Source organism: Zootoca vivipara, chromosome 3 (genome assembly GCF_963506605.1).
Source record: "Zootoca vivipara chromosome 3, rZooViv1.1, whole genome shotgun sequence".
Taxonomy (NCBI): Eukaryota; Metazoa; Chordata; class Lepidosauria; order Squamata; family Lacertidae; genus Zootoca; species Zootoca vivipara.
Genome location: NC_083278.1, coordinates 85,348,698 through 85,376,149, shown reverse-complemented (window position 1 = coordinate 85,376,149; position 27,452 = coordinate 85,348,698). Strand labels below are relative to the sequence as shown.

The 27,452-nt window shown below is 44.6% G+C and overlaps 1 protein-coding gene across 1 annotated transcript in view; it reads left to right on the top strand.

The window, feature by feature from the left end:
- LRFN2 (leucine rich repeat and fibronectin type III domain containing 2) overlaps window positions 1–18,741 on the top strand; it is a 58,294-nt gene extending 39,553 nt beyond the window's left edge. The window contains exon 2 of the mRNA XM_035110660.1: window positions 17,820–18,741. Within this exon, the coding sequence (XP_034966551.1) occupies window positions 17,820–18,741 (922 nt within the window). The remainder of the gene's footprint in view (window positions 1–17,819) is intronic.
- The last annotated feature ends 8,711 nt before the right edge of the window (window positions 18,742–27,452 follow it).

Genomic DNA, 27,452 nt, shown 5'->3' with positions numbered 1-27,452 from the left:
TGCTATATGACTTAGTTTGATATCGTGGGTCCGAGCAGTTTTGCCTTTGACCAACTGCTTTCCCCAGAAAACATGCTCTTTATACTAAATCAGAGCAATTATCAATCCAGAGAAAACCCAATTGAAATTTGGGCAGGTTTTCCTGGGAGAAAGGTGGAAGCATGGATGAGCCCTTAGTGAGTATTTTGCTTAAATAATGCATAGGATTGCAGCTGTTTGTATTAACCCCTCCCGACAAAAATAATGACATTTGTGAGGCTCTTGCCACACTCTTTTAAGTATATGTTTCACCCCATTCGTTTTAATGGAGTGTGCACAGCAGGGCTTCCCTCTGAATCAACCTCCCAGTTTCTGAGGTTCTCAATTAATTAGGGTCAAGGAAATTGTTGGGGTTTCCTTAAGGTTCATTAGACTGTCTACCCTTTGAAGTAGATTTTCCAAGATATCCACAAGATGGCACTGTGTGACATGTCTAGCGTATAAAGCAAAGATGGCCAACTTCTTCAAGGCTGGGCACCATAATATGTTAGTGGAAGTGCCAAAGTTAATCCACAAGGGCTTCAGTTCTTGTGATTTCCAATATGAACTAACCGATCTACACTTCCAAGACAAATGCAGGAAATGGAATGCAGTTAGCCACAAGTTTTACAGACACACACCCAAGTGTCCTGACACCGTCCTCGTCACACAATCAAAACAGTTTTCAGAGAATGCATACATTGGGAAGAAAATACTTTTAGTAATGTGTATTTGAGAAATGCTTACAAATGCACATTTTGAGAGAAAATACTTTTAAAAAAAATCTTAGATACAGTCGTACCTTGGATCCCGAACGCCTTGCAAGTAGAACGTTTTGGCTCGTGAATGCCACAAACCCAAAAATGAGTGTTCCTGTTTTGCAAACGTTCTTTGGAACCCAAATGTCCGACGTGACTTCCCCGGCTTCTGATTGGCTGCAGGAGCTTCCTTCAGCCAATCGGAAGCCACACCTTGGTTTCCGAACATTTTGGAAGTCGAACGGACTTCCGGAATTGATTCCATTCAACTTCTGAGGTACCACTGTATATGCTTTTTATATATAAAATAAAATAAAATAATGCAGTAACAAGATGTGACAGAGTTGTGAAGGAACACTTGTGAAAATAACATGAGCCAGAAAAAAGGCTCATCCCTCCTTCATTAAATTCATAAAATTAATAGTTTGTGTTATATTTAAAGTACACATAAAAACACACACATGAAAATACCATTCCAAAAGGCATTCTATTAAGGAAAATTGCAAAAAAAAAGTATATTAGAAGAAATCTGCACTAAAAGTCTGGTATATTTTCATGAGGACCCTTTAAAAAAATAAACTCATGTGGAAATGTGGAGAAAATGGGACACATTTGCCCACTCCTACTTCCTCATTCACTCTAATGGGAGCACCAGAGCTGCTCTCATTGAAGTGAGTGAGGCAAACCTTATATACAGATGCTGAACTGGGCTCTTAAGAGCATAAGAAGAGGCCTCCTGAATCAGACCAAATGCCTCTCTAGTCCAGCATCCTGTTTTTCACAGTGGACAAGCAGATGCCCACAAGGAGAACATGGGGACAACAGCCCTCTTCCACAGTTTCTCCCTATTGATCCTGCTAGCGGAATGCTGTAGCCCAGGGATAGGGGATCCCTTTTCCATTTAAGCACCACATTCCCTTGTGGACAACCTTTCAGTGGTGGGGGGTGGGGAGGCAGAGGGAAAAGTGGATGTAGTTAATTAATGTGAAAGTTGCTCCACTCCAACCACACACAGGTTGGAGGGTTTTCTACAAATGCACCTGTCTTAGTCCTCCATCCAGGCAAGAAAGAGACATTATCACAGTTCAAATACACATCCCAGCCAGGCTGAACCTCTTGAAAAGGGGTGTGGCCTGGGGAGAAGGGGTGCGGCTGAGAGAAAGATCTCCACCCATAGTCCTTATGACTAGTTGCAATTGATAGCCTTATCTTGGTCCTGTCAGTGGTCTCTCCCCCCCATTCCTAAATTAATATTCTACCTTTTTTATAAAAAAAAATCAGTTTTCACCCATTCTGAAGAAGTCATGTGTCAAATTAATGCTTAATAACCTCAACAAGTTAATAGCTTTTATGAGAGCACTCAAATACAAAACCGTGGGATTCCATACAGCATGTATCACAGAATGGCAATTATCTCATAGTGTGAACAGAAAATTACCGTTGATATCTTTGTAATAGGCAAAAAAGAGAGAGTTCTATTTGGGAGACTTTATTATTATTTTTGAAGCACTTGGTTTCCACTAGTTCATGAATAAATCATGGCTGAGAGTGTTGCTGTGACTAATGTTAAAGTTTCTTGATGAGGCTGGATAATATTTGTTTAATTTCAGATATGTGGCCTGGATTCTCAAGAAGCTGATCTGAATTAAGATGGTGCTTCATTGATAAGCAGAACGAGACTCAGAATGAATGTGCGGGGGGGGGGCACTAAGAAATAATGGAATTTTTGACCATTTTCAGAAAGGTAGCCATGTTAGTCTGCTGCATAAAAATCAATAAAGTCTTGGAGACTAACAAATCTATTGAGACATAAGTTTCCACGGACTCCACTTCCATCAGATGCATGAAATGTTATCTAAGTTACAGGCATATTATAGACACATGGTGGGGGTGGGGGAATTATAAATAGTGAATGCAGAAATGGAGAGATGCTCACTTCCCTCTCAGTAAGTGGCAGTAATGCTAGGAAGTTGAGAAGCCAACAGCTCAACACAATTCCACTCATGCAGTCCTGCTGCTGATTATATTATATTGTTGCTGTCATTTGGTCTGTGTCCACTGAAGTGTAGGTGAGTTCCCGCGAGGCAAGACACAGTCATAACAGCAATAACTTTTAATGAACTAACAGAACTAGATAACAGGGGCAAAGCAACTGCTTGATAATATTTGTGAAGGCCTGGGCCACTCCCACTTCCAACGTGATTGGCTGTCTAAACTTTCAAGCTGCAAATCATAATTCAGAGTTTAAGGGCCAATGGAAGAGGCCCAAATCCTGAAATGTTCTGTGATTGGATATCATGAATCAACATAGCTGCCAAGTCTCCCATTTTTCGCCGGAACCCCCCCATATTTTGTTATTGTTTCCTGCTGTTATCCTGAATTGATTATATCCCGTAAATAAAGCTTCTGCCAGCGGCCATGTCCCATCTCCCGGCTGTCTGTGCATGTCTGGACATGTGCAGAAGCGATTTCTGGTGCCCAGACATGCAGACATGGGCAGCCTGGCACCGGTGCCCAGACATGGGCAGAACGGCCCCGGAAATCAGGTGGCGCCGGCCCCGGAAGTCGCTTCTATGCATGTCTGGACATGCGTAGAAGCGACTTCCAGTGCTGCACCTTCCAGTGCGACTTCCAGTGCCGCACCTTCCAGTGCGACTTCCAGTGTCGCACCTTCCAGTGCGACTTCCAGTGCTGCACCGCCGCGTAGAAGCGACTTCCGGTGCCGCACCACCGCTGATCCCGGATTTTTCAATCCGGGAGTTGGAGGGTATGTGTATCAGATCAGAACACAGGGGCTCAGAATCCTTAGTCCAGACTCAAGCTCAGCCAAACACAGACCACTGACATTCACAATGGTTCTCCTTCATACCAATCTACACAATGCCATCCTAGGGGCCTTTAGGACTCACTGTACCCTGATGCTGTGCATCTCAGTGCCTAGTTTACTTATTTATTCATGTGTTCCATTTATACCCTACATTTTCTTCTTCAAGGAACTCAAGATGGCATACATGGCTCTCCTCATCCTCATTTAACCCCCTCCTCATTTAATCAGCTTAGGCTGAAAGGCAGTGACCTTCATGGCCAAGTGGGGACTTGAACCCTGGCCCCCCAGGTTCTAGTCCGACACTCTAACACCACACTGGCTCTCATGTCCTTCATATTGAGGTTAGGATCCTTGCAGACACCCACATGGAGTGAGTCAGCAATATCATCAGTAGAGATACCAAGGGAGTAAAAGTCAAACTTAGGTTATGCCTTCCAGTTGGGCCTCTGTCTCCTGAAGCTCATTAAGCTCATTAGAAATAACTGAAATAAGTCATTTATTTGCAGATGTCTCACAGTCCCTAGAGCAGACAACGATGTAATTGTTGCATATTTTCTTTCTTTCCTTTTTAAAAAAATGCATTTCCTCTTTTCACCACACACAAGCTGAGTCTTAATTCTGCCTTTTCATAGGCCAATTATCATTAGAGCCAACTCCCTCCCCATATTTCTGAATCCTGCCTTCTCATCACTCACACATCCAGATGCCCTTTGGAGAATTTGACTTGTCAGATGAAACCCATGGTACATGTTGCCTCATTATTATTTCCTAATTTGATTATGCTCTCTTCAACTCATTTGGAGAAAGGGGGAAGAAAAGAGAAAGTCAAAGGGGCCTTGATAAGCCTGGTAGGAAATGGTGAGCAAGACAGATAGAGATAATGAACATTCCCCCTGAGCTTCAAAGAGAAAGAAAAGGCGTGTGAGATTTCTGTGCATGAGGGAACATTAATTAATGTTGAAATTTATTAGGCTGTGGAACTGTGTCCCAAGGGAAGTGTCTGGATTTTTTGGTTGTTTTTTTATTAAAAAAGGTGATTGTACGAAGTACAGGAAGGAACAGTTTTGGTCTCTGCTGAACAATCCTACATATGTGAGACAGGTTCCTTCTATAGCCATTTTTAAATCTTCTGTGTCCATGACCCTCAATGGTGTGGTACCATGTGTTGACATGATGGAACTGAAAAGAAACCTCATAGGTGCACAGAACAATCCATTATAGAATATGTGATTGCTCTTTTCATGTTTTTGAGGAATACAGCTGCAGAATAAGGAGAAGCACAGCGTTCCTTCTTTCAAAGGAGCCACAAAGGTGGCCATGACTCAAAATTCATTGGAATCAATTTGGACTTCAAATTGTTGCTGTTGACCATGCTTTATATTTCCATATAGGATGTAACAGCTGCATGTGGGAACTTCTCCTGCTCCAACACCAGCACTCAATTCCAATGGACTTCCCATAGGTAGCAGGTTGGCCACAATAGGACTGAATTAGATGAGTCTTTGGTATGATTCAGCAAGATTCTGGTTATATTCTCATGACAACAGGGAGGTGTGGTCCACAGTGTGGCCCTGCTGCCTCTTTTAATGCATTGGACCCCCTGCAGCCGAATAACCTTCACTTCTGTATGCCATCTTCTATGCCTATGGGCTTCAGGTTCATAAACTACACAGCAAAGATTTGTATGCCTTTGCTCTCCCAATTTCAGTGCTTCGCTCTTAGATAACTCTTTTAGGCAAAGGTGGTGATAGGGTTGCCAGACTCAATAGAGGACAGGACTTCTGTGCCTTTAATTGCCCTGCTCTCTTTTGAGTCTGGAAACCTTAAAGAGAAACCAGCAGACCCTTTGCTTGGAAATTAAACAAAGGGTCTGCTGCTTTCTCTTTAAGGTTTCCAGACTCAAAAGAGAGCAGGGCAATTAAAGGCACAGAAGTCCTGTCCTCTATTGAGTCTGGCAACTCTAGGTGGTGATGGTGGCAATACCATATTTTATTGAGCAGAACATTCTAGAAATATGAACCCTGATCTAAAAGGACACAGCAAAAACTTCAACATGCCCATGCTGAATTATATTTGACAAAGCATTTCACCCGTCAACATTCATTATCCTTCTTATGAAAAGGAAGTAAACCCACATTTACTCAGCTTTAGCCCTGGGAAACACAGCACCTTTATTTGATAAAAATCTAATTAGTCATTAAATGTTTCTTCCTCTAAATCAGGGTGGTAGGAGTGGGGGCTCTATGAGCCCTACAGGCCTCTATGTCTGGGCCCTGAGACTCTCTAGGCCACATCTCCTCCCTGGCCCTGCTCCACATCTCTCTTCAAATGCTTTAGGCAGGCTAGAATGTGATAGTCGCTCTTGCTTGACTGGATGGAGGTATGGAAACCTCTGGCATTTGTATGGCTTGAATGTAGCCTATTGTACAAAGAGCTACCCACTTTTAGCTTTCAGCCCTGCCAACCATTGCCATTCCACACTCCCAAAGTTTGCCTAAGTGGGATGCAGTCTGGAAAAATTCCCACACCTCTGTTCCAAATGGTCAGTTGTCTCTTGCAATCTGATGCCTTTAAACAAGGCTTTTTTTTTTTTTGTAAAGCCACCCTTTCCAAGCTGCCCAGCTCAATTAAAGAACAGAAAGTTTCTTATCTTTTACCCTATGATGGGAGAATAGGAACTGAGTAGCCAACCCAATTAGCCTAATCAATTCCCCCTTTGCCCCGCCCTTTAACCTTAATACCAGGATGTTAACATGTGACTTAGTCCATTGGTTGAAAACAGGATAAATGAGCACTAAGTTCTCATCAGGAATAGCATTGAAAGTCCACAACAAACCTGAGAATTAAAGGTTTCCTGCTGGCTTTCCGGAGCCTTTTTATTTCCTAATTTGCTTAATGATGCCACAGACCTAGTTAAAACATTGCAAAAATGCCATTTATGCTGTGCTGGGTCCTCAAGAGCACATGGTATGTTACTGATATGTACTGAGAGAGCACACCAGGGGGTGCAGATTGTCAAGGAGGAAATCAAAGAGGAGAGCTGGAATCAGAGGCAATGGGAGATATATATTTATTTCCAGTTATATGATTCATTAATGTTACAGTGCTCGGGGCAAATGCAAGATTAATTTTATTAGACTCGGACCAGAAAAATGTGTAGAGCTGTGAATCTTGGAGTTTGTGGGAAGCCTCTCTGGGAGGGGGGATTGGGGGGGGGAATTCAATTCCACTTGCATTTCAAGGCAAATCTATATAATTCACACTTTCTGAAAGTAAGTGAACCAAAGCATAGTCATCCTTTAAAATTCAGACTTATGCAGTGGGATCCAGCAGCCAAGTCATGTGTACAAGAATACACCTACTAGGGTAAAATCTGCATAAAAAGGCATGTATGTGCATGAAAATAACACCGGAAAATACTTCATAGTAGGGGAAATTGTTTTGCAGAAATGTGTACATTAGGCAAAATTGCAATCAAGGAGAAATTTACATTACAATCCTGATGAATTTTCATGAGAACTTTATTTTTTATTTTTTATTTTTTTTAAAAGCACAAACTCATGAAGAGGCATGGAGAACTCAAGACTGGGAAAAATGGGGAAAATTAAATGGTTGGGTTTATCCATCCCTACCCGGGAGGCAGAAATAACTTCCATGAGTGGGTAGCAGCTCCTCATAGTAAGTGTCTTGATTATGGTTAGGAATCCCCATTCCCCCACCATAGGGCAATACGAGAAAATAAGAGGGCCCTATGACACAACCTTGATGGCAGAAAGTGAGACTCTTAGGAAGAGTAGATCTGTCTATTTCCTGTCCATATCCATGTCCACAACTTTTCACCCCCCAAAAATCCCATTCCATTTCTGTCTTAATTGTATTTTTTTTAATATCTGCACAACATAATTTACTTTTAAATATTTATTTAAATAGGAATGCAATTTTTTTGTATTGGTCCCTTTTAAAATATATTTTAACACAAAATAATTTCTGATACATTTTTGGTGCTAAGAAGCTCGTTGGAATTTTTAGGAAGTGTGAAAGCTGGTAAAGAGCTCAACTCTAATCAACACATTAGTCTGGGAGTTGCAAATCAGGTCGGTTTGTATCAGAATTTGCCAAGCCTGAATTGCCCATGAATCTCAGAATAGGATAAGAGTGGGAGAAGTGACAAAGTGCCTGGACTTGAGCAGAAAATACATGCCTAACTTGCTCCATGCCCATTCAGTTTGCTGAGAATCTTCTGAAGCAGGAGTTGAGAATTGAATACAGCCTGTGGGCTGGATCCCTATCCCACCCCACCCCACCCCCTGCAGGCCAAGTCTGACAGGTAACCCAATCATCTAGAAATCAAAACGATTTCATGAAATCCTACCCCCCCCCATGGCAGTAGATCGGAAGATCAAAGAAAGGAACGTCTTACAAGTTAGAAACTTTAATAATCACAGTGAGAGAACAAAGAACACATCTCCTAGAAATGGCAGTGCTCCCAATTAAGGATCACACTCCCTTCTGTCCCTATTAATCTACATCACTCCTATGTTTTGTAATCTGAGTTTGTAACCTCTATGCTTTCTCTTCTGAGACTTTCTAAGCTCTTCTTGACCTTGGGCTTTCTAGAGATTGTTAATCTGTTAACCCTCTTTCTTCCAGTGTTTCTTCACCTAGCTGTTCCCCGTCCAATATTTCCCAGCTTCTGCAAACCACTGTTCCAAATCTATACTCTCCTCCTGCTCCTGGGAATATTCAGGAGCAGCAACAGGGGGAGGGGGTGGCTCTCACCATTCCTCCTCAGTGTGGCCCTCCTCAGCACGGTCCTTGACAGGAAGGAGGCATAATAGTACGATGGCCCATCTAGTCCAGCATCACATTCTCACATGGCCAACCAGATGTCTGTGGAAAACCTACAATGAGGGTTTGGGCCACAAAAGCACTCTCCCCCTTCTGTAGTTTCAACACCTGGTATTCAGAAGTATTACTGCCTCTGACTGTGGAGGCAGAATATAGCCCTCTCCTCCATGAATCTGTTCTCTTCTAAAGCCATTGAGGTTGATGGCCATCACTTCCTCCTGTGGGAGTGACTTCCATAGTTATACACCATGTAAAGACTTCCTTTTATCTGTCCCAAATTTTCCTACATTCAGCTTCATTAGAGGTCCACAAGTTCTAGTGTTATGAGAGAGAGAGAGAGAGAGAGAGAGAGAGAGAGAGAGAGAGAGAGAGAGAGAGAGAGAGAGAGAGAGAGAGAATTTTTTTTTCTACATTCACTTTCTCCATGCCATATGAATCTGCAATATGAGCACTTCAGGTTGAATGAGAAAGTATTCAGATACTCTGGGAGTTAACAAATACAAGCAAAAGTGGTGCTCCCATGTCTGAAGAAGATTATCTACTTTTCATGAAGTTACCCAATCTCAAGACTATTTTTGAGACACTCTCTGAAATAACCCTCCCTCCTCAAAACGTATTACTAGTCGGCTGTGATTGATGGTAGCTCTTAAGAGTCTTCACACCTAAAATCAATGCAGACACATTTTCACTCTGGGATATTGATGACTCTTTGATTATCCCCAACACACGCAGCTGAGAGAGGCCCCTCCAATTCCTGTTTTGCTCCATCACACAGTGCATCCTTTTGCAGCTGCTCTGCACTCCTGGTGCTGTTAATCATGGAACATTAGCCGTGCGGGTGTGGCATCAGGGATGAAATAAAGAGCCAAGGGGGCTCTTTTGAAAAGCGGTAGCTGGGCAGGATTTGATAACGTCCCAAGCATTTTAGCTGTAATCTGGGTTGGTGTCCCCATGGGAGCTCAAAACTCTGAACAAACTTTAATTGGGGCATCCACATTCCAAAATTACTAGCATTTAACCAGGGTGGAGATCTTGTGATGCACTGTAGAGACAACAACTTCTGTGTCATTGGATTGGTGACCGCCTCTAATGCACATGCTTCTGAAACACAGATCTGATTCTGCCTTGATATTTTAAAATGTTACCTTCAAAGATGCCACAACTATTCTCCCATAATCTTAGATTCAGGAAGGCAGGTGTACAGGTTTAACTCTAAGACTCTTGGTATGTCTGGGCTTGCAATTAAAAGAAACCATGGCTGTCATGGTTATTTGCTCAAGCAAATAAAAACTGGGTCCATTTAGGGGAGAGATTAATCAATCTCTTAGATCCATTCTTGCTCAGTTTCTCAATATTCCTATTTTAAACTCAGTTCTCCACAGTTCTGCATCAATCTGGGAATTTTATAAATCTTTATTGGATTGAGTTTTCTCCTCCAAATCTTGCATCCATTTTTCATGCCATTTCCTCACCAAAGTTCGGATTACAAGGGTGGGGACAAATCCCCCCCCCCAAAGCCAATGTGGCCAATGCCCCTAGTATTATGGTATACTGTACTGCCTTTTGGAAATATCACACTGTTCAGGAATGGCATTCATATGCACATTTTAAACCAGATTATATGTGATGCTGCACTTGCTACGGTATCCTTTAAAAAAAATCATCCTTGCAGGTATGAAGTAATTATGGTCAGGAACATTGCATGTTTCCAGAGGGAGTTAACCATTTCCATCCCTGCTGTGCTTTTGATGAAAATTGCTGCACCACAGCTTCCACTGGCACCAATAGATGCTTTCCTCCCTGGGTTAAATAACTGGTGCAGTGGCAAGGGTCACTGAGATTGCAGCAGAAGAGGAAAGGGTTAAATACCATCCTTGCACATGGCAGTTATGATGAAAACCACCCCCATGATGCCTTTAAAACACACACATATCAGCAAATAATGCATTTTATAACACATTTAGCCCAGCCCTTAGATTCGCATCCAGCTATGGATGCTATACCTCAGTTCTGCAGTGATATGATTATTTGGTTCAGAGGCCTATTTGGATAAGCATCTCAAATCAATAGACCATTTGCCCAGTTGGTAGTAGCTATGCATTCCATTCCCCTGACATAGATATTCTTGTAGTTTTGCACTTTGTGTTAAGTAAAGAGACCCCAAAAATAGCAGAGCTCATTTCATAATATTATAAATAATACAAGCAGGTTTCTATCACTTTTGGCCACATTACACATTTTTGTCCTCTCTAAAAAAAAAATATGTCAGGATCCCTCTTCTCAATTCCATCTACTGAAGCTGATCTCTTCCCCTCCCCTGTCATTATTATTCCTTCATCCCTAAGTTCAGCTTACTGTTGCCATCTCTGTCCTATGAATCCTCTGAGGCGGGTGATCCCATCCCTTCTGGGCAACACCTAGCACCCAAAGAAATACAGTGGTACCCCGCAAAACGAATGCCTCGTGCAATGAAAAAATCGCAAAACGAAAGCGCTTTGCAATTTTTTTTGGACGACTCGCAAAACGAAGCTGTCTATGGCCGTGTTTCGCAAGACAAAGCAGTCTCGTGACGGGAAGGGAAGCCGCTGCTGCTGCTTACCTTTAGGACTCCGCCGGTGACGTCCACGGCCGCCGCTTCTGCCTCCTGTGGCGGCACGGCGCTCATGGCGGCCTCCGCGGCTCTGGCCTTGCCCTCCTCAGCAGCCTCCATGGCTCCAGCCTTGCCCTCCTCGGTGGCCATGGCGGCCTCCATGGCTCCTCCCCGGCGGGCTGGCGGGATCCAGCAGGAGCAGCAGTGGGGCTCGCCAGGCGGCCCTTGGTGGGAACAGCGGCGGCGCCTGAAGAAGCGGAGGTTGCGGCGGGGGGAGACCCCTAGCCCTCCTTCTGCTTCCCCCTCTCCAGAGCCCTGAAGATTTCTGGCCGTGGCGGGTGAGTCGGCGCCTCCCCCCCCCTGCTTCTTTTTTCCCCATAGGAATGCATGAATTAAATTTCAGTACATTCCTATGGGAAACTGCGCTTCGCAAGACGAAATTATTGCAACATGAAACGACTCGTGGAATGAATTGATTTCGTCTTGCGAGGTACCACTGTAGCCACAAAAAGCAATAAGTGGGTTGTGCCTTTGCTGCATAAAACAAGGCCTCGTTGAGAAATGAGTAGTGGAAAGGGAACAGTTCATTAACAAGCTTACTTGCTTATGCTTCCACATATTTAAGTTCCTTCTCCAGGTGGATCACATTTAGTCTAAACTCGGCTATGACCTGTCCGTCTTGGGTGGCCCTGCACGGCATAGCTCAAGCCCCTTTGCCACGTCAAGGCAGTGATCCATGAAGGGGTTAAAGAAAAGTAGAATCATGTAATTGGAAGGGGCTCCAATGATCATTTAGTCCTACCCCCTGCAATGGAGAAAAGTAGTTTGGGTAGGGTTTGGTCAAAAGGCCTGGAAACGATGCCTTATGAGGAACGGCTTAGGGAGCTGCGTATGTTTAGCTTGGAGAAGAGAAGGTTAAGGGGTGATATGATAGCCATGTTCAAATATATAAAAGGATGTCATATAGAGGAGGGAGAAAGGTTGTTTTCTGCTGCTCCAAAGAAGCGGACATGGAGCAATGGATTCAAACTACAAGAAAGAAGATTCCACCTAAACATTAGGAAGAACTTCCTGACAGTAAGAGCTGTTCGGCAGTGGAATTTGCTACTAAGGAGTGTGGTGGACTCTCCTTCTTTGGAGGTCTTTAAGCAGAGGCTTGACAGGCATAAGTCAATAATGCTTTGATGCTGTTTCCTGCTTGGCAGGGGGTTGGACTGGATGGCCCTTGTGGTCTCTTCCAACTCTATGATTGTATGATTTAGGATGGTGGTGGGAAACCTTCAGTCCAAAGACCACATTCCTTGATGGAGAGCTTTTGGGGGGCTGCATACCATTGGTGAGAGAGCCAGAGACAAAGATGAGCAAAACAATAGACTGGGTTCTTAGCTTTGTATGGTTGGTTGCATTACAGCCATGCAATAGTCAGAGGTTTATACACACCATCAAGCGAGAGCATGATGGCAATTCAAGGACACATCCCAGTTCAGGAAAAGCCAGTGCAGAGCAGGATTAGTTAAGGGATGTGGCTTGGACAGAAAGGTAAGTGGCCCGGGCAGCAGGGATGCTAGATAATTCTGATGAAAATGGAACCAGGGACAGAAATGACCTATGTTAGCATTTTTTTCTCATGTTCAGACTGGAAAACAACACTGCAAATGTGGTAGATATTTGCTGTTTTTGTTTCCATGCAATAAACAATGTGTGTGTGTCCCCTGCCCCACATTCGCAGTGCATTTCCTTTGCATCAAAATGAACTTTGGGGAATAACATAATGACGCCATTCACTCATTATGTAAAATTCTGCTACAGCAGACAGCAAGACAAATGGCATAGTTTTTTGTCGGGAGAAGAATAGCTGAATGGAAATGGTGCTGCACCTGAGGAATACAGGAGGGAAAGGGAAATGGGTGCCTTCTTCCATCTTGAAGGCAAGAGGGAAATGCTTAAAGTTCCCCCACCCTAGTTTAGAATGTGGGTACAGGGGGGGGGAGAGAAGAAAGAAACCTCATCCAGTTTCAAGACATCCGTGGTGGCAACTCCACGGAATATAAACACAGAATATTATATGAAACACCACCTCTAGCTTTCTGCTTTGTAATCAAACGGAACCAGCAAAGGCAGAGACGTCCTCAAAGGATTCAGCATGGCTTATAAGGAGTGGCTAAATCATATCTCAGATGAAGGTGGTGCGAATTTTTAAAAAGGATTAAAGTACGATTAATCCCAAGCAACTAGTTTCACACTTCAGCTAAGGTAAGGAGATGGAGCTGCTGCTTGCTTCATCCAGAAGTGTGAATGAACTCTTCAGTCACCAGCAGAGAGAGAGAAAATATTCATTAATTTTATTTTTCCATGAGGAAGAAAAGAAATGATTTTGTGTATTTATTTATTTATTTATTTATTTATTTATTTATTTAACAAGCTCTCTCTCTCTCTCTCTCTCTCTCTCTCTCTCTCTCTCTCTCACACACACACACACACACACACACACACACATATTGCATGATTGTAAGAAAACATCTAAGTTTAAAACATAATATACTGTAAAATATTGAAATTATTTTGCAATTAAACCTAACAGGAGTTAAAAAGAAAGAAAACACATGTAACTTCTGCATATCTGGATAAGGTAAAGGTAAAGGGGCCCCTGACCATCAGGTCGAGTCGTGTCCGACTCTGGGGTTGCGGCGCTCATCTCGCTCTATGGGCCGAGGGAGCCGGCATTTGTCCGCAGACAGCTTCCGGGTCATGTGGCCAGCATGACAAAGCTGCTTCTGGCAAACCAGAGCAGTGCACGGAAATCTGGATATACTTGTCTAAACAAAAATGCCAAAAAGAGTACAGTGAAGGTAGTCTTGGTGTCAGGTGGTCCACCTATTTTCCCAGGACAGTCATTAAGCTTGCCAGCCCATCATTTCCAGGAACTCTTCTGGGTCCCTTTCTCCAAATTGGTGTTACATTGGCCACTTTCGAGTCCTTGAGTATGGAGAGTGATATTAGAGAGCAGTTACATATTTCCGTAGTGTGTCAAGCACCCTTAACAAACTACATTTCCCAGGAAACGTTTGGTGAAGCCATGACTGTTTAAAGGTAATATACTTATTTAAATGTAAGTTGTGGCTGGGGCCTAAATAAAGGTCCATCCTAAATAAAAGTACTCCCACCACTTTTAACTTTTGCTCCATGACTGTGGGCTTCCTCCTTATTGCTGTCTAGCCTCATTACGCAGATTTCTTTCTCTTCAGAGACCCTAGAACGCAATGTATTACCAGATGCAAATAAGGCTCACTGGCTATGAAGGAACATTTCCAAGAGTTCTATCATAATTTCTGTGCTGGAAAGTTTTGTTATTATCTTGTAACTGAAAAGTATGGCTAGCAACTAATACTTGAGGAACTGTTTCTATATATAGCATGCTGAAGAACCGATCTTTGGTTTAAAATGCAATTTGTGAATATGCCCTCATTCCACAGATTTTGTTGCTGTGGATGAGGAACAATAGGGACAGTGGGGAGGAGAGAGCTTTATCTTGTTCTTTTTTCCACTCTGAGCTATTCTTAATATGCAGCGCTACATTGACAGGAGACCCATGTAGACTTCAGAAATCTGCTGTACTTATTAAGCTGCCTGTGTTAAACAGAATCTCCTGTTATTCAACTATTCTAAGTTTGTATCTGTATGGGCCACATTGCCTACTAGGAAAAATTTGAAGCTGCCTTATTCTGAAGCAGAGCATTGGTCTATCTGCTTCAATATTGTTTACACCAGGGTTTTCCAAACTTGGGTCATCAGCTGTTTTTGGACTACAATTCCCATGATCCCCGAGCACTGGCTCTGCTAGCTAAGCAAGATGGGAGTTTTAGTCCAACAGCAGCTGGAGACCCAAGTTTGGGAAACCCTGGTCTACACCACTGGTGTTCAATAGGTGGGTCAGAACCCACTAGTGGGTCATGGCCTGATCCAAGGTGAATTGCAACAGGACGTAGGGTTGCCATATGTCCTCTTATTCCAAGAAATGTCCTCTTTTTCATGGGTATGTAATATGAGAGTGTAGCAATTACTGTAAAAACTTCATGGTGAGTACCAGCACCTATTTTTCTAGAAAAAAAGGACTGCATGTGTTTATCTCTAGTTATTTTTTTATTTGCTTCTATTTAATTGAACAGCTACTCCAATCATAAAATTGCTTTTTTTTAAAAAGTTTTTTTCTTCTCAAAAACTGTTTAATGTGTTGCCTTTCTTAAACTTTAACTAAAAGCACAATTGGTTTTGTAAAAAATAGGTTTGCGTGCCGAGGTACCAAGACTTCCCACCAAATAATTTCACACATCACACGGAAATTAAGTTTTGGTTTTTGACATTAATTTTGGCCACAACTTTATTTAAATACAACTGAATGTGAGTGGTTCCTTAGGCATTGGTTCCCATGCCATCTGTCCTGTGCCTGGGACAGATCTGACTCCCCAGTGTACTGGGGATGTCAGGGTAGGTAAGCACCCTCTGAGAGAGGCTGGGGCAAGGCACCACGCCCTATGACCTCTCCTCCAGGTGGTCCCCGAGGCTCATGCGCGGTCCTAGCCCCTTGCGGGGGTACGGACAAACATGTTGAGCCCCAGGATTCCTTTAACGGAATACCCCTAAAGGCAGCAGCAATTTGAGGGGCAGGCCCAGCCAAATCCTTACCCCTCCACCATCCAATTTGAACCAATGCCTAACCGCCAACCTTACAAGTTGCGACATTTTGCTATGTAGTAGGCAAAAACCACCTGGCACCAGCCAATCAGCCAGATGGCAAAATTCCTACTAGACCCCCGAATATGGACGACCCCATGAGAGGCACAGCAATGTCAAGCGCAGCAGAAAAACCCTAAATATAGGGAGGGAGGGAGGGAGATCCATTTGCAAGCACCCAAAAGCGAAAGCGCAACCTGCTTGTACCCTTTTAATGGCCGTGGCTGTCAATCAAAATTAGCAGCATAATATTCTCCCCAGCAACAATCCCTCAGTGGCCATCCAAACTGACCCGCCCCTACTGACCAGAAAAGGTCTTGTTAACCCTTCCACAACCCATGCTCTCCTTAAGGGGAGAATCTGCTTTGTGGCCACACTTAAGTGCCTTGCTATTCTACCCAATACAAGGAGTAGGTGAGGACGGTTAAAGTCTGGAATGGTAAAGGGCTGCTTAGTGGAGGAGGTCAGAGAAAAAATAAAGATGTCCACATGGTGACAAGAAGGAGGGTTTGGTTTGGCTGATTGACTTGTCTCACTTCCTGCTCACAGTTCAGGCTACAACCAGGGGCGTCTTAGCCATAGAGGCTAGTGGCGCGGGGAACCATGGCGCCGGGCGCTGGAGGGTGCCAGGGAAGAGGTCTGGGGGCCATGGCTCAGTAGGGGCAGCAGCCTGCCCGCGACCCGGGCACGCAGCGATCAGCCCTCCATCCCTCCCTCACTCCCTCCGCCCGTCCCTCTCTGGCTGGTCAGCGCCACAATTGGTGGCCGGAGCGCTTCTCCAGCCTTCCACAGCAGCCAGCCAGCTCCCTCAGGGGTCGCCCTGCTGCTTCGTGACAGAGGGTGGGGAGCGCGGAGGTGAACTGGCACCAAGCGGCAGCTGTGGAGGAGAGCGGCAGCGGAGAGAGGAGCTTCCCAGGGACGCGGCATTGGCGTTTCCCTCAGCCTCGCCTGCGTGAAGAGCCCAGTTGCCTTTCCCCACAGCCCCATGCCTGCCGCCTCCTCCTCCTCCTCCCCATCCCAACTGCCATCTTCCAGTCCCTGCGACGGCGGCTTCTGTCTTAGTTTCCCTCCCTCCCCAATGGCGCCCTCCAGCCCAAGCTAAACTTTGGGAAGGGAGGGGGCACCGGAGGGACCTTTGCGCCACAGCGCTGGATGTGATTAAGATGCCCATGCTGTCACAAAGGCAGAGCTCTAGAGATGACAGTTTCCTAAGAAGAACTTGCTGATTCATCACTTATTATGTAAACTGCCTATGTCAGCTGGATACATATCCAGTTAGAAACAATGCTCTGCTTTTCTTATTCCTTGATCAGCATGGGGTTGTGTGTGTGTGTGTGTGTGTGTGTGTGTGTGAGAGAGAGAGAGAGAGAGAGAGAGAGAGAGAGAGAGAGAGAGAGAGAGAGAGAGAGAGAGAGAGAATATATCATATACAAAAGAAGTAGTCTACCTCCTGGCTTTTTCTTGTCCCATTTTAACACCTTTGTCCTTTCAGCCAAATTAACAAGAAAAGGAGAGCTAGGTAGTTAGATCTTGGTTGCTAGCAGGATTATAACTCAGTGACCCAGTCATGTCTTTAAACCAAAGCAATTGCCCCTTGTTGAGTTTCTATTGCCAGGTTAATAAATGAAAACCACTTTACCGATTTATAATGTGTGTTAGCATGGATTTAATCCCATTAAATGGAATGGCTAGAGCCCCCTGCACGATTCAAGGTTACCAGTGACCTTGAAGGTCAGAGTAAGGGAAGGAATGAAGGAGTGCAGGGACACCAGAGGCTGTGAATATTATTAAGTATTTCAGGATTTTGGATAATATGTGTTCTACTGTAAGGAGGGAGGGAGGAAAAAGAGTGTGATGACAGAATTGGTAGAGGAAACATATTCAGAGATGAACAGCTAAATGCCTTTTGACACATGCATTTGAGGAAATAAACTAAGATTTAGATATTTGCTTCTGCCGCTGTCCAATGCTTTAGCCCCACCCACCCCAGTCACACTACTTTCCCATCCCATTTTAAACTAATGATGCTGTTTTCTTTCACTTAAAGGATGATCCCTGCTACAAACAAGGCTTTTGTGGTGAACAACCTGGTGCCTGGGACAGGCTACGATCTTTGCGTTCTGGCCATGTGGGATGACACCGCCACGACGCTCACCGCTACCAACATTGTGGGCTGCGCCCAGTTCTACACCAAAGAGGACTACCCCCAGTGCCAGTCCATGCACAGCCAGTTCCTGGGGGGGACAATGATCCTGATCATCGGAGGCATCATAGTGGCAACTCTGTTGGTGTTCATCGTCGTACTCATGGTCCGGTACAAGGTTTGCAACAATGCCCCGGGGAAGATGGCTAACGTTAGCAATGTCTATTCACAAACTAACGGATCCCAGCCTGTTCAGAACGGGGTCCTGCCCCAGGTCAACCCCAAAGTGGTGGTAAGGAACGAGCTCATGGAGTTTAACTGTGAGTCTGCACACAGCAGCATCTCCTCTTCTTCTAGCTCTGTGAATAGTCGCGACTGCGATGGCTACAGCCTCCAAAGTGAGCAGGGCACATTGTCCAGTAAGTGGAGGCCCCCATCGAGGTCAAAGCACAACAACATTGATCGGCTCATGGGAGCCTTTGCCTCCCTGGAACTGAAGTGTCAGAAAAAGGAGGACACAATAGACTCCAGAACTTCAACAGTGGCCCATCACTCAGACAAGGAGCCACTGCTGGGCCAGCATGAGTCCAAATTCCGTAGCCTCCTCATGTTGCCACTGGAGGGTAAAACTAAGCGTAGCCATTCTTTTGACATGGGAGACTTTTCCACCTCTCAGTGTTGCAACTACCCCAAAAAGATCACAAACATTTGGACAAAACGCAGTCTGTCAGTGAATGGCATGCTTTTGCAGTATGACGACAGTGAGCTGACAGGGGCGAGGGGAACTTATGGGAGCTCGGAGTGGGTGATGGAAAGCACAGTGTAAATAAGAGTTGCCCTCCGTTCCATTCTGAATCCCTCCAAGCATAACAGAAGTCCATGATTGTTAAAAAGGCCATAAACGTGATGGGAGAAACACACAACACATGTGCGTGCACACAGACGTATATTGGTCCGATAATCAAGTTGGATAAGAGAGGTTATGAAATGTTAATAGGTGTGTGTGTGTGTGTGTGTGTGTGTGAGAGAGAGAGAGAGAGAGAGAGAGAGAGAGAGAGAGAGAGAGAGAGAGAGAGAGAGGCTGATGAAATGTATCCAACACATTCATTATGTTTGTGTGAATGTCTCAAGGAAATCACGGGTGCATTCCTGGTGAACTGTCAAAAAAGCTTAAATGAGGATTAAAAACAGGTTAAGCGGCATATGTTTCATTCAGAGAGGAATTCCTTCCCTCTTCTTTTTTCTAAAAAGGAGACTCCCACGGATATAAAGATGACCTGAGGATAAGCCCAGCTGCCACTATGGTTGTCCAAGAACCTTCATCAAGACAGCATCTGGAGAAAAAGAGCATGCGTGCAAACCATCTTCTCGGCTTAATCTCATAATGGAATCAGCAACACGTGGAAATTTTCTTGCCATGGTTTGGCTGAGGATTTTTTTTTTATCTCTTTCCTCCCAGAAACAATAAAAAAGGTCTCTGATGTTTATTTTTATTGCTTTTCTTTCCTGCACCAAATTAAGGAAGACCAGTCTCCTCGAGAACTGCACACTTGTTTTCCTCTTCTGATCTTTATATCCTAGGGTGGGGAAAAGAAACCTAGGAGTTGATATTTTTTTAGATCCCCCCCCCCTGTCCATTCCGTTCATGATCCTTTGTTTGTCAGTGTGTAAGGAGGCTGCAGATAATTTGGTGAACTGTCTGAGGGAGTTTGATGTCTGAGAGGAGGGAGGTAGCGAGGAAGCCAGTTTTCATAATCAAAGGGTGGGGGGAAATAAAACTGTTTTGATTATCTCTTCATAAATCACTTCCAGCTAAGGTTAGGCAGTTTCCCTCTGTTCAGCTGAGCACGGACAATGTAGACTTGCCTACCCTTTCGGTGCCACCAAATGGCATGTAGCAATGTCAATCAAAACAAGAGCAGGAGAACTTGAGATCTCTAGGCATATTGTGCAGTGAAATGTTTGATTATGGGGATGTTTCCAATAAGCCATGGAAAACAAGATGCTTTGCAGAATAGGTGGTGTCCCACGTTTAATCGTTTTGCTGCTTCATCCCTTGCCCCTCACCACTTTCACAAGCCCTTCTCTCATGCCGAGATCCTTGCTCTTTTGAGATCAACTGTTGTGGCTTGCAAACTAATCACCAGATACATTTGCAGGCACATTGCTGCAAGACCTGGGATTGCTGGGGATATGCATGTGCAACTTCACTCAATCATGACAGCTGTGAAATTTGCAGTACTTACAGCAGCGAGAGCAACCGGCCTTTAATTCAGATCTATTTTTCTGTATTTATTTGCTCCCAAGAATCATTCCACTTGGAAACCATTTCTGAAATCGCACATTATTTTGAAGGGATGTGCTGAGAAAGGCGGCAAAGGATAGAAGAAACACACATACACACACATATCTCTATGTATTTTTTTTAAGAGAGAAAAGCTCAGAGATCTATTGTGACATGGCTGTGTATTTGATCTTGTTATTTGTCATGTTTCCTATTTGAAGTTTTAGAAAATGACATCCCTGTGAACAAAATATTTTCTTTTTTCTCCCCCTCTTTTGCTACAAAATGTACAGTAAAAAAAACTTATTGGGAAAAATTAGCCTCTTTTCTTTCATTCATTTATTTTGGTGACCTGTTCTGAACACTCAACCAAAAAGATTTCTTGCAAGTGGAATAATAATAATAATACGTACATACATACCTGTGGTCTAAACAACTGAGCCTCTTGGGGTTGCTGATGGTAAGGTCGGCAGTTTGAATCGGCATGACCGGGTGAGCTCCCATTGCTTTGTCCCAGCTCCTGCCCACCTAGCAGTTTGAATCACACCAGAACAAGTAAATAAATAGGTACCACTGTGGTGGTAAGGTAAAGGTCATTTCTGTGTGCCCTGGCACTTGTCACAGTGTTCCTTGCACCAGAAGCAGCAGGGCCGTCTTAAGGGTTCCCAGCGCCCCGCCACCAAAGCCAGAGGCACTCCCACTCAGGACACCCATGACCGCCGGCCCCACCGCATCTCTGCTGCGCCGCTTGAGGAGCGCGGGGCAGGACCTGAGGAGGAAGGGCCACCCCGCCGCCACCGGGCCTGGAGCAAGGAAGCGGCCTTCTTGCAGGAGCAGCCGAGGTGCCTCAGAGGCCGCGCGACTCCTGGCCTCGGAAGTTTGACAGCCTTCCCGCCAACCCTGGCGCTGCGTTTCATTGGTAGAGCTGCTGCCATGTGGCGTCACCTCTACCAATGAAACGCAGCGCCGGGATGAGGGATGACCCTGCAGAGCGGAGCAGGGTCCTAGTGCCCCTGCTCCGCTCGCTCACCTCCCTGCTCTCCCCTGAGCGGCGTGGCTGGCGGAGGGAAAAGGGAGGCTGCCGCACAGGTCCCCCACTTGCTGGGGTGCCCCTCAGCGCCCCTCAGCGCCCCCTGATCACCCAGGCGCCGTGGTGCATTGCGCCACTAGAGCCAATGGCCGAGATGGGCCTGAGAAGCAGTTTAGTCATTCTGGCCACATAACCCAGAAAAGCTGTCTGCAGACAATTGCTGGCTCCATTGGACTGAAATCGGAGATGAGTGCCACACCCCATAGTCAAATTTGACTGGACCTAACCATCCAGGGTTATCGACTGTGGATCATGAGATTACTTGAAGATCACAAGAGTTTGTACTTTTGATCCACCGATTTACCTCTTGTGGTTAAAAGGAAAAGAAAAGCAACATAGAATAATGATTCTTTACATGATTGTAACATAAAGATGATGAAAAGATCATGACTTTTCTTGAAGTCAGTGAGAGCTATCCATTTCACAGCTCATCTCTACCGCAAATGCAGGTGCCTGAACTTCCCACCACTCCCCTTGATGACCAACCCAAATTCACAGGGTCACCAACAAACACAGTGAGTGAAAATGTGAGTTGCCAGGTGTGCTCCCCTTTAGAGGTCTACTTCAATGACATATAAATGACAATTGCTAAGCTATCCTTAAGGGTGGTTGTGGAAGGTGGAGGGGCCACTACTTCCTATGGCTTAAATGAGGAGAGTGTTCATTGCAGGGGAGGCTGAGTCAGTGCAAACAGGAACTGAACAGTATCTCGCATATTGTGTATTCTTGAGAGGATGTTTCCTGAGACCTTTCATGGGTGTCATAGGAGATACAGGCAGTGGCAAAGCTGCATGTTCCGACACCAGGGGCAGAGAGCAGGTGGGGGCATGGCTAGTGTGTGTCCCGGGGGTGTGGCACGCCGTCTGCGAGGGCGTGGCGCACAGCGGGGTGGGGGTGTACAGCATGTGTCTGGGGGGCAGCCACAATGGTACCCCATTCCCCGATGGTGCCAGGGGCAGTACGCTCCCCATCCCCCCCTGTTCCTCCGCCAATGGGTACAGGCTGGGCACACTTGCAACCCATGGGTGCTATGTTGATGACCCTTCATATATTTGACAACCCTATATATTCCATTCAGCAAACTTCTAATGGGCTGTCCCGCACTCCACAGACTCCCCAAATCTGGACAGCCACTTGGAAATTAACCACATATCAACGACGCAGGCTGCCGTATAAAGATGCTGCTACAAACCTCCCAGTCCAAATGTCCCTTACTATTCTTCGGACAATTGCCTCCCTACTTAGTGTATCTATATCAATCTGTGATTATGTTTTCTAGTATGTGTGTGGGGTGTGTGTGTATTTGTAATAAAATGAAATTGCATCCTATCAGCCTATAATTCCATAATCATAAGGAGAAAATGCAATCACAGCAATAGCCTTTAATTGTATAAATTGTTGCATAGGATTATACAGTGGTACTGGTTTTTAGCCCTTACATCAATTATTCATTTCGCAGGAGACTACTGTCTGTTACCCAGTTATACAGTCAGCTCTTTTTGACTCCCAGGGAGCCAATCCTTAATAGTTACTTTCTTCTGAACACTTACTAAATGTTGCTATTTGTTTGTTTAGATTAACCGCATTTACTGAAATTATTCATGCGCTGCTGTTTTCCTAACTGTTTTCCATGCCTCTGCGTGCAAAATGGCTCCCTCTAACAATCCCTTTTTGCAGAAAGCAATGATTATTTCCCACTGGGGTTAGTGTATTTTATAAGTCATCAATTTATAATTTATGAAGAGGCTGAGTTATCTTCTCTAAGACGAACAGCACCGGAATATTTTCATACCAGGCAGTTAATTACTGACTGTAATGGATTATGACTCAAACCACAAAATGCATGTCTGAAAGGGGAAAATTAGAGAAAGGAAACTGGTCTGGGATGCACTGCCATTGCCAGGCTCTGTGCGGCGGGAATGCCAGATGTTGTTCAACTACAAATCCCATGAATGCTGACCACTGGCTATGCTGGCTGGAGCTGCTGATTGGAGCTGGACTCCAGCACATCTGGAGGGACACAGGTTGACCATCCCAGTGATAAAGGATGCAGGTAAGATTTCCAAAAAGGTAAGAGATGTTGCTTAGTAACCCACACACAACCATCTGAGTGTTTGATACAATTCAATACACAGAGAATGGCATCAGAGTTACAAGTGAAGTGTCTGTGTGGTTAGACTCTGGACTTGACATCTGTATGTTGTCTGCTGCCTCCAAATCTTTCATATTACTGGTGAGCTGATCCTTCTGCTTTTGGAGCCCACCTCTAGGCAGTGTACATGGCTCACCCCCTAAATTCCAATTTTATTCTCAAAGAAACCCTGAGAGGTTGGTTAGGCTAGGACAGGCATCCCCAAACTGCGGCCCTCCAGATGTTTTGGCCTACAACTCCCATGATCCTTAGCTAACAGGACCAATGGTCAGGGATGATGGGAATTGTAGTCCAAAACATCTGGAGGGCCGATGTTTGGGGATGCCTGGGCTAGGAGATAGTGATGAGCTGAAAATCACTCACTGAGCTTCATGGCTGAATGGGGTTTAGAGTCTAAGCACTAAATGATGATGATGATGATGATGATGATGATGATGATGATGATAAATTTGTACCCCGCCCATCTGGCTGGGTTTCCCCAGCCACTCTGGGCGGCTTCCAACTGAATATTAAAAACAGTACAGCATCAAACATTAAAAACTTCCCTAAACAGGGCTGCCTTCAGTTGTGTTCTAAAAGTAAAATAGTTGCTTATTGCCTTGACATCTGCTGGGAGGGCATTCCACAGGGCGGGTGCCACTACCGAGAGTCCCTCTGTCTGGTTCCCTGTAACCTCACTTCTCACAATGAGGGAACTGCCAGAAGGCCCTCGGTGCTGGATCTCAGTGTCCGGGCTGAATGATGGGGGTGGAGACGCTTCTTCAGGTATACAGGGCCAAGGCCGTCCGTTTAGAGTTTTAAAGGTCAGCACCAACACTTTGTGCTCAGAAACATACTGGGAACAAATGCACCAGTAGTTCTTTTAGGATTGGTGTTATATGGTCCCGGCAGCTGCTTCCAGTCACCAGTCTGGCAGCCACATTCTGGATTAGTTGTAGTTTCTGAGTCACCTTCAAAAGTTGCCCCACAAAGAGTGCATTGCAGTAGTCCAAGCAGGAGATAACCAGAGCATGTACCACTCATGGTGGTTATAATAAACGCAAGGATGGTGAAGCTGGATAATAACGAAATACCTGAAGAAATTTCATCAGCAGTCATGTCACAATTCCAAAAAATAAATTATAATACATTTTCCAACTTCCTGCCAAAGTAACTGAGCCTCCCTAGGCACAGAAGAAGTTACACTGGGACAAAACTAATTCCACAAGGAGAGATCTTATAGAAATATAAGATGATACTAGTCCTTTGTAGGCCTAACAGATTTCATGGCCCAGGTTGTATTTCTTATGTCTATGGATGAAACCCCATGTTTGATTTCTGTGACTGATTATTTCAATTAGGACCATTTGAATTATTCAGGGTAACTAAATAATGAAATAATCTGAGTCCACTTACGCAGAGACTCCACTCCCAACCTGCAGGAGTGGATTTATTGTCTATGAGCATTTGCCAACCACGGCTCCTCCTCCTCCCCAACCCCCTGAGTGAATTACGCTTCAGCCCAGGCGAAGTTTGCAATTTGTTCACTCTTCATTAGTGCCTCCAAAAAGCCCTGTTGGGGACCATTTAATGAAAGGAAGATGGAATTAAAAAACAAGAAAGCTAAAGAGCCACATTGGTCTTGTAATTTTCACTTTTATGAGGAGAAAGGAAAGCATGTACTGAACTCATTTTTAAACAGAGAGAGAGAAAGAGAGAGACTCTAACCCTAGCAATTCCACTTTAAAGTTACCACTGCATCTTTAGTGACAAAGTTAATATGTTTATTACACCTGGCACTGATATGGCTTACATCTGGTATAAAACTTCAGGCTACATTCCCTGAATAAACAACTTGGGTTTCCAGGTGCCAAGTGCCAAAGTTCAATCCCTTGAAGCTATGTTCCCACAGAGCCTCCTTGCGATACTTAGAGCCGGTGGCTTGTAGTGCACACTTGCGGGTAGGCAATCTCCCACTGGCCAACTGGTTGGCAGCCAGGCGAATCAGCTGAAGGTGGGCAACCTTGCCGCAAAGCCCAGAAGCAGTTTTGTGGCCTGGCAGATTGGGCTGCCAAATAACAGGGACTTGGGAGGAAAAACTCACCGGCTGAGTCTCGGACTAGGAAACATGTCAATGTTGGGGGGACATGGAGGAGCCAGGTTGGAAGAAGGGGCAGAGGAAGGCCTGTAGCCTATGGGTTTGCAAAGGAAGACCCCAAGGACACATCTTAGGATTGGGGAGTTACACAGTATGGCAAACAAAAACCAGAGTACAAAGAGTCTAGTAAATCTTAAGGGAAGATCTGTTTCATCAGAGGTGGGGAACCCTGTAGCCTGAGGGCCACATTCAAGTTTCTGAGGGACACATGCCACTGGTGGATGAGACTGGAGAGAAAACCAGAGTGAATGCAGCAACGGATGGATGGGTCTCTTACTTCTGCACAGAAGGCTATATTCCTACGAAGCGAAAGATTGAGCTTTCTGCACAAAACCTCCACACGCACAAACAAACACCTTGCCCATCCTCCTCCCAAAATACATTATCACAGTTCAAGGGTAGGGTTGTGGCCTGAGGTGAGTCCCAACAGTTGGATTGAGGGCCACATTTGGCTCCCAGGCCTGAGATTTCCCACCTTTGTGTTAAATAGGTATTTTTTTAAAAGCATAATGTATTCGTGTCAAATGCTTCTCAGTCATCATTGCACTAATTACCCAAAACAATAGAAACAGAGAACCAGTTTATAATGCTTGCAGTTGGCAAGAACACTGTCTCTGACCACACCCACACAGCACATTTAAAGCCCTCTTTTACCACTTTGAACAGTCATAGCTTTCCCCAAGGAATCCAGGGAACTGTAGTTTGTTAAGGATGCTGGAAAATATAGCTCTTTGAGGGCCTCCTAACAACTCTCAGCTGTAGTGGATACCCCTGAGTGTTTGGGAGAAATGTTTTGAGGTTTTTACTGGGGTTGGTGGAGTCCTAGGTTAATTTTTGTTTAATGGGAGTGAGGAAGTGGGTGAATTTCTGCATGTGTAGGTTGACTGAGATATGAGTGTGTTAGTGGTTGTGGATTTTGTGTGCATTTTTTATTGAGTGGAAATTTATGGAGCAAACAGAATTGTATTTTGCGAACAGTGATGTTTTATCTGTTTTGTTGTTTTATATGGGATTCCTTAATTTTGTTCTCTCATTTTCTGAGCAAACCCGTTTGTGATTTTTTTTTCTGATGATCCTTGAAACAAATTAACAGTCACTAAGGTCTATAGAACCACAAAATATCTCTGCAGTAAAAAATACATTCCTAAGGGGGAGTAGTTAGACTGGATATAAAACACTGATCATTGGGTGGGTGATGGGAAAAGGGCAGGGGCATGGAATGGGGTGTCTTGAATCCTAAACAGAAGAACCCTGCAGGTTTTTGTGGGAATGCTATGGATAGTAGGAGAGGATATATTGATTAAATATTGTCCTTCCTTCAAGCTAAATATTATCCTTCCTTCACTCACACTAATGAGTCATGCAGCAGAGCAGATTCCCTTCAATACAGCAGAAAGCTAGTTTGCAGATCCATTTGAATCTCTTTAGTTAAGCAATCCTGTCTGGCTTGATCAGACTGGATTATTCCTGGTATTTCCTTTGATCCCTCTTAAAAGAATAAAGACACAAGAGTCTTTCCTTAAAAGCAACAAGAGGTTTACCCACATTTAGTTCACAGTATGATCCCTGAAGGCAGACTTTAGCTTTTAGTTACAGAACATAGTGTGAGTTTATCCTATATGGGGATTGAGCCCATGTGCTGCTGGCTGAGAGCCAGCAGACAGCAAAATACATTAAGAGAACAGCATCAAGAGAACAAAATGGCTGCAGAAGAGCAGCATGGCATAAAGAAAGAGTGATGGCTGAGTGACTCAGCTCTTTTTTTTTTTTTGAGTCAGCCAGGGTCACACCCATCTCCTTGGTCACATGCAGGGGGAGGAAGCTCCAGGCCACTGGAACAGGAAGTTATACTGACTGGAGTAACATCCCCCTGT